This window comes from Berghia stephanieae, chromosome 3 (assembly GCF_034508935.2).
Source record: "Berghia stephanieae isolate SIO BIC M18660-M18661 chromosome 3, UCSD_Bste_1.3, whole genome shotgun sequence".
Lineage (NCBI taxonomy): Eukaryota > Metazoa > Mollusca > Gastropoda > Nudibranchia > Aeolidiidae > Berghia > Berghia stephanieae.
Window position 1 is genome coordinate 53,780,520 of NC_088362.1, and position 15,000 is coordinate 53,795,519.

Sequence of the window (15,000 nt, forward strand, 5' to 3'; positions counted from 1 at the left end):
AAAAGTATCTTGTATTTTGCAGTAAACACAAAGGGGATACTTATTCGATGACTTACAACCACGTATTTCTACACACAGGGTCAGGTCACGTACGGCGTAAGCTAAATAATTATGAAAACTAGGTTAACAAGAGAACAAAAAGACATGATTATCTACATTGTTCAGTTATCTTTAGGAACAAAATATGATAAAACACATTGGATAGGATGAGCTTTCTTGATAGTTATCGCTTAATATCATTTTTACATAAACAGAACTTAAGATTTATACCAGCAGCCGGTTTTTACTGGTTTCTGTTGACGCTGCCCGGAATAATTAGAATAAATCATCTTATACATTATCACCCTTAGGAAAAAGTAATTTATTTGACTTGTTTATTGGCAGTTATATGATTATGCTGGTTTTATTAAATAGTAATAATGTTTTGATTTGTATTCTGAATTGGCAAACTGCCAAAAACAGATTTTAAATTGTCTATACCAAATTGACTACTTTGTTAGTTCGGGTTTGTTTGTTTTTTTTTGTTTTTTTTTTTTTTTGTTCTTTCTTTTATCTGACCCAGAAACTTTCACTAAAAATCGCAAGTGAAATTTGGTCATGTAGATGAATATATAAAATATATATCATTTATAAAACACATATATAATGTTACATATTTTGTATGAATTTTATACAACAACGAGGAATAACCAGCGGTTTTTTAATATATCATGATTTTAGCACGATAGTACGTCAAATATTTCATTACAATGCACTATGTTGATAACTTTTTTTTCTGATATGATTAGTACATAAAACTTGTCGCCTTCAATAAAAGGTGAAATCAACCATCGAATTTCAATCGACTAAAACCATCCCCAACTTGTCAAAAAAGAGACCCCAAGCCTGAGACTTCACAGAAGACTTATTTATGTATATATAGTCTTAGGTTTGAAAGGTTTTAACAAAGCGGTGGCCATCTTAATTGATCCACGTTTGGCCAAAAATAAGAAAAAAAAAATATATGTATATAAACAGAGTACAGCAAATTTTTGCTCATCCCCATGAATAACAATGTGAAATTTAATGTAAGCTTCAATGAGATTATCTCATTCGTCTGTAGGGTTTCATTCATCCTGTTTTGTTGATAAAGGGGAAATCCGAAACGTCCATTTTATCTGTTTTCGTATATTAAATTGAAGCTTACATTCAATTTCACACTTATTTATTTCTTAGAGCTTCGAGCAGCAACATTTACATTGCTCATCCACATCCAATCCCAAAGTCCTCCTGGACTCAACTCAATCAAGAGTTCAGCAATTCAGTCATTGACTAGCACTTACGCGTTCCAATTTTCCTGAAGTTGGATCATAACATAACTAAAACACTTAAAGAAGCCGCACCAAATCATGACCTATCAACAAACAAACAAAAAAACTTTTTAAAAAACTAGATCTAGAGCATTTATACAGAGCAATATCCACTAAACGTGCTCAAAGCGGATTGCAACAGATCAACTACCCATCACTGCTGGGTGGTCATGGGGCATTATTATTATTATTATTATTATGATTATTATTATTATATTATTATTATTATTATTATTATTATTATTATGATTATGATTATTATTAATTATTATTATTATTATTATTATTATTATTATTATTATTATTATTATTATAGTCAGAATTTTTATGAATGGCGCGTGTTTTTCTGGTTTTTCTCAGCTCTCCCTCTATCAAAAAATGTAAAAATTTGTGTCAACCTTTGAATCAATTTGTCTTAACTGAATGTAGATTTTGGATCGCGTTGATGCCATATAAGCATCTAGTCGAACGGTGTGCTGTGACGATGCTACCCGGCGGGTTTGCGACGGTGCACGAATGCGGACCGGACTTTGCTGATTGGGTCGATCGTCATAACATAGTAGTGTGAAAACCATAAGAGGCTGCTGCCATATCAAAAAAGTTTTCTTCTTTAAGACCTATAAAAAAACTACTTTAAAACCGCTGTCATAAAATTCGAGATTTTACACGGTAAAAAAATGTAAACAAGTTGCGAACCACAAAGTATGAGATGAATTCATCGTTTTTCCCAAAAATTCTCGTGCTGACACGTAGTTCCGGCTAGTGATTATGAGTTCACGTCATTCTTGGTTCCGAATAAAAACAATTCTCTTACAACTTATATAATTTGCCTTAAATTTGGAATTATGATTTATTGCTTGTTCTCTACATCCTGTGGCAATTACCGATATGAAATCTCTAATTTTAAATCATTTGAAATACTGATTATAATATACTCAATATTGTCATATTAACAATGAATGCTGTTTATATAACTTTGAAAAATTGTATCTATGCACGGACGTTTCACTTTCACAGAGCATTCAAAGGCTTTTAAAACATATACGCTTTTAAATCATACAATATGATACGACATTCTCGTAAAGCTGCAAAAAGAAATCTACTTGTATCTATCAATAAGCCATTAAAGAGGATGGCTATGGAATTGGAATTTCACAATCAACCCGGAGAAGATGATTATCGAAATACGACGGAAAGATCACCAATGTTGAACGACGTGATAGGAAAAGGATCCAAGACAACTTTGATATGGATATCATCCAAAGATGCATGGAACTGGGAATACGTAAACATACATCCGACAAAGAATGGACGTCTGATAATTCGGGTAGAAAAAGACTCATGAGTTCTTGCAGGTGGTGAAGATACTGGGTGTTTTGAAGAATGCCATACCATTTTTCTTTTCTTTTCTGCATCATCTGGAAGGTAGAGACTATCATTCTGGGGTCAATGCAGAGGTGTTTGAAGACTGGCTAAAGAACCGTTTGCTGCCTTTCCTCGAAGCACTCAGCCGTATTGCATTGGACCACACTAAATTCGATGGCCCATGATCACCTCAATACTCCAACTTCGGCAACTATAAAAACTGATATGATTTCATGGCTCCAATCAGACAGCTCTACATATTCTGACTATTTATCAAAGGCCCAACTATACTCCTAGTGAAAAGAAAAAACCAGACACAGTTTTCAAAGCAGACTGTCTAGTCAACGAGTTTTGAAACGAGGTTGCGCGACTTCCCCCATATCACTGTGAGCGCAATCCAATCGAGCTCATCTGGACCCAAGTAGAGAGAAATATGAGAAGTGGAACACCAAATTGACTCTCACTGACGAGGCAATAAATGATAGAACAAGGGAAGACTGGAAAAAGGCGTGCTTCAACCTTCGCAAACTGGAGGAAAATTACATTTCATTGGATAGAGTGATGCCAGGAAATCTTTCCATTGTCGTTTCATTTCTCCTTTTTCTCGTCATTAGAATGTGATGATTGTTGTGTCCAGTCTGTCTTTGTTGTTGTTGGTGGTGTTGTTGTTGTAGTTGTTGTTATTGCTGAACACATGTGCATATTTGTGGAAACAGTGTATCATAACTTGATGAATTTCTACTTTTGACCAGTTTACATAAAATTTATGTAATCCTCTTTGGCAAAAACAGAAGCTATTTCTATAAATTTCGCAATCAAAACAATGTTGAAAGTGCGTAATGTTCACTTTCATTTGTATTCAACAGTAATGTGTATTGATAGTTATAATATATAGATGTCTAATAATTAAGGATTGCCATTCGGTCCTTCATAATCAGGTACTGAATGTATATCGTTTAAGTTTCAATTAACCGAACTTTCCATTTTAACGAATTCCTTCAAATGGATATGGGGAAAATTCATAATCTTGATCCTGTAAATCATCTATAAGTTACGATCCTAACCAGTTATCGATTTTGATATAGCTGTTATAAGCGAAATCCTTTCCTATTGTTTTACAATTAATGAAAAAATATTTTTTGAACTTTTGCAGCTGTGCATTGAGTGACAGCTGAGAAAAGGAAGAAAAACACGTGCCACTTATTAAAAATCTGACTATATTATTATTATTATTATTATTATTATTATTATTATTATTATTATATATATTATTATTATTATTATTATTATTATTATTATTATTATATTATTATTATATTATTATTATTATTATTATTATATTATTATTATTATTATTATTGTCATCATCGTCATGATCATTATTGCAATTTCCATTAGTCTTTATCGCCTATATTCATATTTATTTATCATCTTTCATAACGTCGCTATTAAAAGCTAATTCCCAATCATCAAGTGATAGCACAAACAATAGACAACACTAATTATAACTGGAGTTGGGAAGAGTTCCTAACCTTTGTAATCTCATTGTATAACAGACTTTAATAATTTGGTGATAATTATGACTAATTCCAATAGCGATATGCATGCAAAAATAGAACGTCGTTTTATAACATTTCAAATGACTCCAGACCAAACCAACATGCATTCTGTCGTACTCTGGAAAAAAACCCAAATTTAAAAAATTGGCCAGAAAACTCGTCCTTCAAATATGGATCGATTTAAATGACCCTCATCTTGGCAAAAAAACTCTCAAACCTGGGACTTCGAGAAGTCCAGGTTTGAAAGTTTTTGCTAAGTCGAGGGTCAGTTAAATCGATCGATATTTGAAGGACGAGTTTTCTGGCCAAATTTTAAATGTTGTTTTTTTTTCCAGAGTACACCAGCATTGTCATTGCTACCAAACCCCGAAAAAACACTTTGTATTCATTTCCGACATATTTACTTGAAATATTCGAATAAAATTACACCTTGTCGAAAAAAAAAAAAAAATGAAGGTCACGAACCCGAGCTTCAAGATTTGAAATTTGTTGACAAGCTGTGTGTCGGTTCAATCGATGGATAATTGAAATAAAAGTTTTTGTGGTCAAGATTTTTAAAAAAGGGTAAATGGGCCTTTCCAGACTAGGCAGTATTTATGTAACTTATTTACGATAACGAATGATATGGAATGATATCACTTTATTAGTATTAGTCGTACCTTCTAATAGTACATAGCTGGGTATGCGACCGTTTACAGCCATTGGACCAAGGACAAGATAGAATATATAATAATATTATAAAATGTAGCCTTTAACTTTACAACTTATCTAACGATGGATGTTCTAGTTACATAAATATACCTAACTTCCGATATAAATTACAAAGCTATCTAGACGTACCTATACACGCAATACACAATAATAAGAGCCAAGCCAGTGATAATGACACACAGAAATTTGACACACGCACACACACTGGCAATGGTGTAACGTGTCTTTAATGACCCCCCCCCCCCCTCTTTATAATGAACTTAATAGTTGTTGGAACACTTAAATGTTATAATTATATAAATAAGAAGTTACAAAAAATGTTATTTAAAAAATTTGGCCAGAAAGCTCGTCCTTCAAATATCGATCGATTGAAATGACCCTCGTCTTAGCAAAAACTCTCAAACCTGCCACCATTGTCATGATCTTAATCGATCCATTTGTCACAAAAAAAAAAAAATTAAATTTGTTAAAAAGCACTCACACCTGCCACTTCATTAAAGTCTCAGGTTTAAAACATTTTGGCGAGTTGGGGTTAATTTTAGTCGGTGGATATTTGAAGTAAAACATTTTTAGACAAAAAAAAAGAAAAAAAAAAAAAAAAGAGTTTGGTGGATGTGCGACAAGACTTAGCCTAGCCACTGACTATCGTCCACACCGGTCGAGACATTAACGACCAAGTTATTTCATCTATCTATCCCCGACTTAAACTTTCAAACAAATGCTTGCCTAGACTAGCAGATCACTTATCACCTTTTTCTCATTTTGGACAGGAATATTTTACTATCTGAATCAATAGATAAGACTACCTATCTTCAATAAAGTCTCTGCTTTAAGAGTTAAAAAAAAAAAAAACAAACAACAAAAAAAACAAACAAACAAAACAAAAAACAACAACTAACTGTGCAATATCTTATTATATCGATACAGGAAGGAGCTATAAGTTTTCTGGCCAAAAAGTAAAAAAAAAATTATTTTGTAGGTGCATGACGATGTGATATAAACGGAGAGTTTACTAAAGACATTCTCCAAACCCTTTTTACATGACTGACAACAGGTTTCAACCCAATACAAATGCACAGTGATAAAAGTCAATGTGTATGTGAGTATGAGAGAGAGAAAGAGAGACTGGGTGTGTGTGTGTGTGTGTGTGTGTGTGTGTGTAAGAGAGAGAGAGAGAGAGAGAGAGAGAGAGAGAGAGAAGAGGGGAAAAAAAAAAAAAAAAAAAAAGAGAGGAGAGAGAGAGAGAGAGAGAGAGAGAGAGAGAGAGAGAGAGAGAGAGAGAGAGAGAGAGAGAGAGAGTTTGTGTGTGTGTGTGTGTGTATCCCTACTTATTCATCATTTATAAAATCAAAATAGGATAACATTTCATGTAACATGATCCATTTCGTTATATTTGGTGTCTATGAAATATTGTTAAATATCGAGAATTAAAAATAATCAAAACTGTACTTGTATTACTTTTATTTTTTTATTTGACTCACAATGATTTTATTTGAAGAATTAACAATTCAATTTTTCTCTTCTCATAAAAGGTCTAATATAAAGACAAGGCTTATGAGCGTTACCAAGCATGAATATGGCAGAGTATTTTATAAACTCAACGACAAAGATCAGGACTTTACCATAGCATTTTACAGTCACCTAATTTGTCACTTACCAACTTAAACACTAGTCCTTTACAATCATTACGACCACGGAGCCAGATTTTATCTCATTTTCTAGAGCGTTAAACGGACAATAGCAAATACTTGCTACCTTTTAGATAGGACACTAGTCTCAAGCAAAGTACTTTCCACTACATAACCAACAGACCCAGCTACCCAATCACTGTTGGGAGGTCAGAAACTAATCTCGACTGCACTCAGGGCTGATCTCAGTCCATTTGTGTGAGAAGCGAGTGCTCTAATAACTGAGCTACAGGGAACACTTACTACCCAAACGCAACTGGTGTGTAAACGGATCGCACAAAAGTTCCACTCATCCTGCATCCAAAACCGGTCAATCTGATGGTGACCCAAATTCTCTATCAATTGAGCTACTTGGACCCCTGTGACAATAAAGTATTTCGACAACAATCAGTTGATTGCAACACTATGGAAAAACTCATATTAAAAAATTTGGCCAGGAAACTCATCCTTCAAATATCGAAAGATTTAAATTACCCTAAGCTTGGCAAAAACTCTCAAACCTTTGACTTCGTGAGGTTTGAGAATTTTTGTCAAGATGAGTGTCATCCGAATCAATCGATATTTGAAGGACGAGTTTTCTGGCCAAATTTTTAAATACATGTTTTTCCAGAGTACGGTAGTTAACTGGTTAAAAATAAATATTGTAATGTGACTAACCTGCACCCTTGGCATGGACAACTCTCTCTGGAATTCTCTCACGGTTGAAATGTGCCATCTCATCTGTAAAGACAAAGTCCTGAAGCAGGATAGGACCCCTTGGCCCTGCTGTAAGAGAAGCTGTCTTGAGACCCACTGGGGCACCAGTTCCTGTTGTGATGTCATCAGGTCTCTATATAAGAAAAAAAAAAAGTCCTTCAAAGCCATTAGGCCTATGGAGCAGGAGTTTATCCAAGTTTATGTAGTGTGAAGCAGACAATAGCAATTGCTTGCTGCCCTTAGGACAGGATGCTAGACTATCAGAAAGTCCTTTTCGCAAGATGTGACAGACCCAGCAACCTCATCACTGCTTGGTAGACAGGGGGGGGGGGGGGGGGCAGAAAATATATCTCGACTTCACCCCAGAACAATCTCTGTCCTTTAGTGTGTGAAGCGAGCTACATAAGAAGACATTGACTAATTGTCAAGATTGAATTGAATATTTTATAGAATTGAATGTTGTGGCCTCGTGTAAATTAATGGATGGTATTTTTCATTGTGTTTTCCTGCCTTGAAAATGTTTCAAGAAGACACGGATGGCAAAAAAAAAAAAATCTACACACTTCCTGCCACAGTGGGACTAAAAGGTCCTTTTAGCACGTGCGCGCCGTGGTCAGCGAATTTCAGGTCAAAATCAAAAACATCGGTACATAGACAGGTTAAACTCAGTGAAAAATCATTCGCCTACGCCAACAGATAAAAAAGTACGGAATGTCTACGTACACGGTAACCGGCATCTAGCATCAGGATCTATGTACACAATAACCTTGTACCGTCCTTTGAGAGGGAGGGGCGAAGGTGGCATTGAGCTTGGTGCGCAGTAACTTATGACCTTGATTTCTTTCATTCCTACTCCTAGCCCCCCTTACATGTATCTGCAAATCGATTTCACCGTGAGATGCGAAGGGGAAGGGATGGCACTATGATAAGAAAAAGGGAAAGAGAGAGAGAGAGAGAGAGAGAGAGAGAGAGAGAGAGAGAGAGAGAGAGAGAGAGAGAGAGAGGGAGAGAGAGAGAGAGTGAGAGAGAGAGATAGAGAGAGAGAGAGAGATAGAGAGAGAGAGAGAGAGAGAGAGAGAGAGAGAGAGAGAGAGAGAGAGAGAGAGAGGGGGGGGGGTATTGGGGAAGATGGGGAAGATGAAAGAAACAATGGGTCGTGTACGATACGTGATTCGTGCAATTTTAACCTCTTAACAGCAACACTGATTTTTTTTTCATCCAGATAATAGTTTCCCTATTGTTAAGCTGTAATCGCATAGCTTGTCTGACTAAGATCTGGTGTTAGGCTAAAGTAAGATTCAATCTCGCTTTTTATGGGTTAAATTGTATTGTTTGATTTTAAAAAATAACACACAATAACACACACACGCACACACACACACACACACACATACAGAGCGAGGTCCATCCACTGCTTGTATTGCAGTGGCAAACCAGTCACCGTGTACGTAGACACTGCCAAAAAAGAAATGACGATTTTAAATGTGTATATATTTTCTTTTGATCACAAATATATAATATATTCACCACAAAAGTCAGTTCATTGGCATTTGGAAAGAAGTCACCTTTCACTTTCACCTTTAAAAAAATAGCACAGGCACTTTCTTTTTAGCAGATGTGGGCTAATAAAAATAAAAACAGGGTTAATCTAACAATTAATCCTCATCATAAACCTTCGGATATAAGGATATGCATTGGCAGTGGTACTTATTTGTTCGGTCTTAATATTAATAGATATAATCTTTCTTAATGAATTGTTTGGTCTTAATAATTTAAACCTGTTTTTGTTGTGAACTTTGACTTTGAAGTCATATGAATATGATTTTGTCTAGGTCTCACCACTCACCATTTGAGCTTTCTTGAACTCATTCATTTGTTCTGCGGCATTGTCTCTTTTTGCCATGATTGAACTATCCGTTAAAAAAGATATCACACAATCTTATAAAATTCCAAATGGAGAATGCCTACAGTGACACAATTCAAAGATACCCAACTGATTTTCAACCTGTTCCGTAATGAAAAGGAAGGGTGAGAGTCCACTTTTTATCGAATTTATCAGTCAGTCAGTATCAATTTTTATCAAAAGTAGAATTGGTAATGTCGTAAACAGTATTGTAAAACCTTGCAAAATCTCATTACTTGTTTAACATATTGGTATATGAACGGTTTGATACAAAAAGTTTTCTTCAAAGAATTTCTGGCAATAGACTTGAATTGATCTTTTATTTTTTAATGAGATAAACTATTCAGGACGAATGTTTTGCGCCTATCGTTAGTTATATAAATAACCTTGACCGCTGAGGTCAAAGGTTATGTTTTTGTTTGACTTGCCAACCCCAGTTAATGAAAATAATTACGAACTTCCCAGACTCGGCATGCTGTCATTTCGAGAGTTAAAGATCAGTAGATAGATGGATAGGTAAATAAACTGGCGCTCAGACAAATAGATTGATTACATAATTGAATTAGAAGAACGATAGTGGAAGTACAATGGATTCTTCTGCTACATACTGCTGCTGTTGGGGCTGATGCAAGTGCTGCTGCTGTTACTGTTGCCGTTGTCACTGCTGGCAGCTGAAAATGATGATGACGACAGTGATGATGATGATTATGAGTGGGGGGGGGGCTGTTGCTGATGATGGTGTTAGTAGTAACTGATGTGCATTGACTATGTCGTGAATAATCAATAATGGCTCAAATTCGGGGAGGGGTTCGGAGACTGTATATGAACAGAAAATAACAGATAATATCGCCTGTGAGATAGTCGATTTACGTTTCCCCCCCAGCTGGAACCCACTATACTCTCGAAAGGTTGGACGGCCAAATCAGACATTGAGTTGTTCACTGCTTGCTTGAGCATGAGGGGGTAAGAGGAATGAGCAAAATGCTAATTATATATATTTTTTAAAAGTTTTTTTTTTATATGCCAAAAAAAATATACCAATAATATGAGAATACAATTGAATAGAAACAGTCCCGAGAGTGAAGGAACATTTCGAGTTAAAGACCTTTATCAGCAAACAACAAACACAGTGTTATTGTCCTCATTGATGTTGTGCGCTTTATTACATTAATCATAACACCCACGAGCTGGATATAACGTACTAACATACCCAAAAAAAAAGTGTTACCTCAAACGTATATAGTCTGATTAATACAATTTAGTGAGAACTACTCATAAAATGGCTGATTAAAGACAATAACAAAGAGCCCGAGTGACGTCTATTTCGTTCTATATTTAGATGGTGAAGAAAAGATTTATAAGCAAGCTCAATTTACATATCTACGTATTTTCTTCTATTTTAAATGCTGTTTGAGTTTATAAATGCTAAAACTATTACAATCGATAGCTTCAGATAATAGTAACTTTAATATTGACATTTAAATAGCGCTTTTAATAGACTATAAACGGTTTTGAAATAACACCAGAACACAACACAGGCATTGTTTTTGTTACAATTATCGAATTAGAATTTGTAATTTAAGTTGACGGAATCTAGGTGTGAACGTAAACGATTCTAAAGATTTAACTCATATTTACGTGATAAGTTAAGTGTCCCCAAAATTGTTTTGTCGTTATTTGATTTAAGGTTTCTTTTGGGACAATAATTGATGTTCAAAATATTCATGTCATAAACTGTGCTGTCATTGTTGAAACGTATAGCCGATAGTACTTACTTGAATGTTAATTCGGATTAAAAATTATATCGATCTTTTATATAGGACAATATCCACTAAATGCGCTCAAGGCGCTTTACAAGGGGTCCCTGGTCAACAGCAACACTAAACGAGGAGGACGGGATATGACGCCTGTTAGGCGATATTACAATTTTTTCGGACAGAGACAACGCTGTTAACGGCCAGGTACTCATTTTAAACCTGAATACGGTGAGAGAATGTGAGTAAAGAACCTTTTCCAAGGGCTCAACTATGCGCGGACGAGGCTCGAACCCAGGACCTTCCGGTCCGAAAGCGAGTGTCATACCACTAGACCACATAGCCGTGTTCGAGTCCCGCTCTAAGCAGTGCATAGTAGAGCCCTTGAAAAAGGCTCCTTACTCACACTCTCTCATCGTGTCCAGGTTTAAAGTGAGTACTGGCCGTCAAAGGCGTTGTCTATGTCGAAAAAAAAATGTAATATCGCCTAACAGGGGTCATGCCTCGCCTTACATGTTAAGTATTGCTGTTGGTTAGGGATCCCTTGTAAAGCACTTTGAGCTCTTTAAGTGGATATTGCGCTATATAAATGTTCAAGTTTTTATAAATAATAGTAATACTACTATTACTACTACTACTACTACTACTACTACTACTACTACTACTACTACTACTACTACTACTACTACTACTACTACTACTACTACTACTACTACTATTAACTACTACTACTATACTACTATACTACTACTACTACTACTACTACTACTACTACTTATACTACTAACTACTACTCTACTAACTACACTACTACTACTACTACTACTACTACTAACTACTACTACTCATCTACTACTTACTACTACTACTACTACTACTACTACTACTACTACCTACTACTACTACTACTACTACTACTACACTACTACTACTACTACTACTACTTCTACTACTACTACTATACTACTACTACTACTACTACTACTATCTATACTACTACTACTACTATACTACTACTATATATACTACTTACTACTACTACTACTACTACTACTTACTAACTACTATACTACTACTACTACTTACTACTACATACTACTATCTACTACTACTATACTAACTACTACTACTACTACTACTACTTACTATACTACTATAACTATACTAACTACTACTACTATACTAACTACTACTACTACTACTACTATATACTACTACTACTAACTACTACTACTATATTAACATACTACTACCTACTACTACTACATACTACTACTACTACTACTACTACTACTACACTACTACTACTACACTACTACTACTACTACTACCTACTACTACTACTACATCTACTACTACTACTACTACTACTACTACTACTAACTCTACTACTACTACATACTACTCTTCTACTACTACTACTACTAACTACTACTACTTTACTATACTATACTACTACTACTACTAACTACTACTACTAATTAATAATAATAATATATAATAATATAATATATAATAATAATAATAATAATAATAATAATAATAATAATAATAATAATAATATAATAATAATAATAAAATATATAATATAATAATAATAATAATAATAATATATAATAATAATAATAATAATAATATAATAATAATAATAATAATTATATAATAATTATATAAAATATAATAATATATTATTATATTTAGTTTAAATAGGTTATTTTTATATGCTATTATTATTATATTATTATTATTATTATTATTATTATTATTATTATTATTATTATTATTAATTATTATTATTATTATTATCATATTAATATAATAATAATAATAATAATAATAATAATAATAATAATCATAATAATAATAATAATAATAATAATAATAACAATAATAATAATAATAATACATTTATCATTAGTAGAGCACTCGATCCTTAAGCAAAGAGTCAGTTTCAGACATCGGTTATTAGATAACTGAATCGGTTGAAATTTGTCTGAAAATACTTTATCCTAGTCAATCATCCTATCCAAAGAAGAGCTAGAAATTGCTATTGTCCAGGCAAGCCTACAGAGACCAGGCGGAATAAACTTCGGCTCCAAGTGTGTTCTTAAAGATATACGCTACTTTTTAATCAATATTTTAGCCAGTGACTATTAATGAGGAAATAAATACAAACAAACTCTAGCATTATATGGCGCAAGATCCACTAAACGTGATCAACGCGCTTTCCAAAGGGTCCCTAGCAGTGACTTCTTATATAGTAGACAATGGTCCCTAGCCAACAGTAACACTTAGGAAGTAGGACAAAAGATTATGACTGCTAGGCGATATTACAAGTGTACTTTTATCCGAGATAGACAACGCTGTTAACGGCCATACACTCATTTTACATCTGAGTAAGGTGGCAAGAATGTGAATAAAGAGCGTTTTCCAAGCACTCAGCTATGTGCCTCTCAGAGTGAGACTCAAACTTTGGACCTTCTGGTTCGAGGGCGAGTTTTATACTATAAAACGATATGGCCGCACAAATCGATTGGTAATTTACTAAAATGCTGCAGCAAATATCACGCAATGAAGTTTTATTTACATTCTGTAAACAAGGAGGGATTTGTACCGTTTGATACGGATCTTAAAAGCAGTTAACTGCAGTACTCTGGGAAAACGTATATTTATAAATTTGGCCAGAAAACTCATCCTTCAAAAATCGATCGATTGAAATGACTTCGCGAAGTCCCAAGTTTGCGATCTTTTTTTTTGCCAAGATGAGGGTCATTTAAGTCGATCGATAATAATTGAAGGACGAGTTTTCTGGCCCAATTTTTAAATACATGTTTTTCCAGCATAGTTAGCAGGATAAAATCGATAACTTCTCTTTATTTTTTATCTCAGCTATTTGGGTAAATCTGAATGTTTGCGTGTCATGGATTGCGCAATTGCCCATGATTTTATTTACCTCATCAATGGAACCATTCCATTATATAAGAGGATTATTGCTCCAGTGATCATTTTGAATTTGCAATATACTAAGTAAAACTTGGGATATCAAATGATTGGGAATGAGTATGTAACCAATTTTTACTTCCTTTTTTTTTTCTTTCTTTTTTTTGGGGGGGGGGGGGGGTAGTTGTTGGGGGGGGGGGAGGGGGGGGGGGGGCGGTACATATTTGCAGTTTTGGTAACCGAACTCAATTATGGGCGTGTTTTACAATAGTTGTAATGGAGAATATTTAGGACTATTTTCATTGCAACAATGAATCCATAATATCACATTTAAGTTAAAAAGTATTTGAATTATGAAAATTAAGTTGCTTTTTAAACATTTATCCTCATTTAAAGAGTAATTCAATTTAATTCAAATGTTAAATTTATGGCTACAAATTATAAATATAACATTTTTAGTGCTAAGGCTCACACTGACATAATAGAGAATAAAGTTCATCGGGTCCAATTTAAAAAAAAAGTCTCATGGTTTAAGAATGCAGTCAAATATGTTAGTTTTATGATTGCTCATTGCATAAATCAAGCGGAATATTTGATATCACACTGCTCCTCATGTCTTTTGTTTGTTTGGTTGGTTAGTTATTTTTACGAACCATCTGAGTTTCTATAACTATATGAGCTACCTGACGTTTACATATTAGCATCTTTGTAACCCAAACTGTAATGGGCTCATTGTTGTCAAGGAAATATTATCAAACCAACGCCGAAAAGTATAGCAGTCACAACAATGTTAAACCAAGCCCATAACTGGGTTCTGTTATCAGAACTGTAAAATATATGCACATTGATCCGTGTTACCCATACTATCGTAGTTAGAGCAACAAGGATCAAGTCTGCAGTTTTGTCCGTTTAAGTAAAGTGGAAACAATTTGGGTTGTCAGCCTGGTAAATAAGTACGAGTCAGGTAGTTCATGTGATTAAAGAAATTCAGATCTATTGATGACCCATTGCGTCACGCTGGAATTATGTCAGTAA

At 34.3% G+C, this 15,000-nt stretch overlaps 1 protein-coding gene across 1 annotated transcript in view; it reads right to left on the reverse strand.

The window, feature by feature from the left end:
- Positions 1–9,639, reverse strand: part of LOC144968006 (catalase-like) — a 25,146-nt gene extending 15,507 nt beyond the window's left edge. The window contains exons 1-2 of the mRNA XM_078905927.1: positions 9,215–9,639; positions 7,330–7,501 (exon numbers count right to left, since the gene is read on the reverse strand). Coding sequence (XP_078762053.1) covers positions 7,330–7,501; positions 9,215–9,271 — 229 coding nt within the window. The 5' untranslated portion in view covers positions 9,272–9,639. The remainder of the gene's footprint in view (positions 1–7,329; positions 7,502–9,214) is intronic.
- Between the last annotated feature and the right edge of the window lie 5,361 nt (positions 9,640–15,000).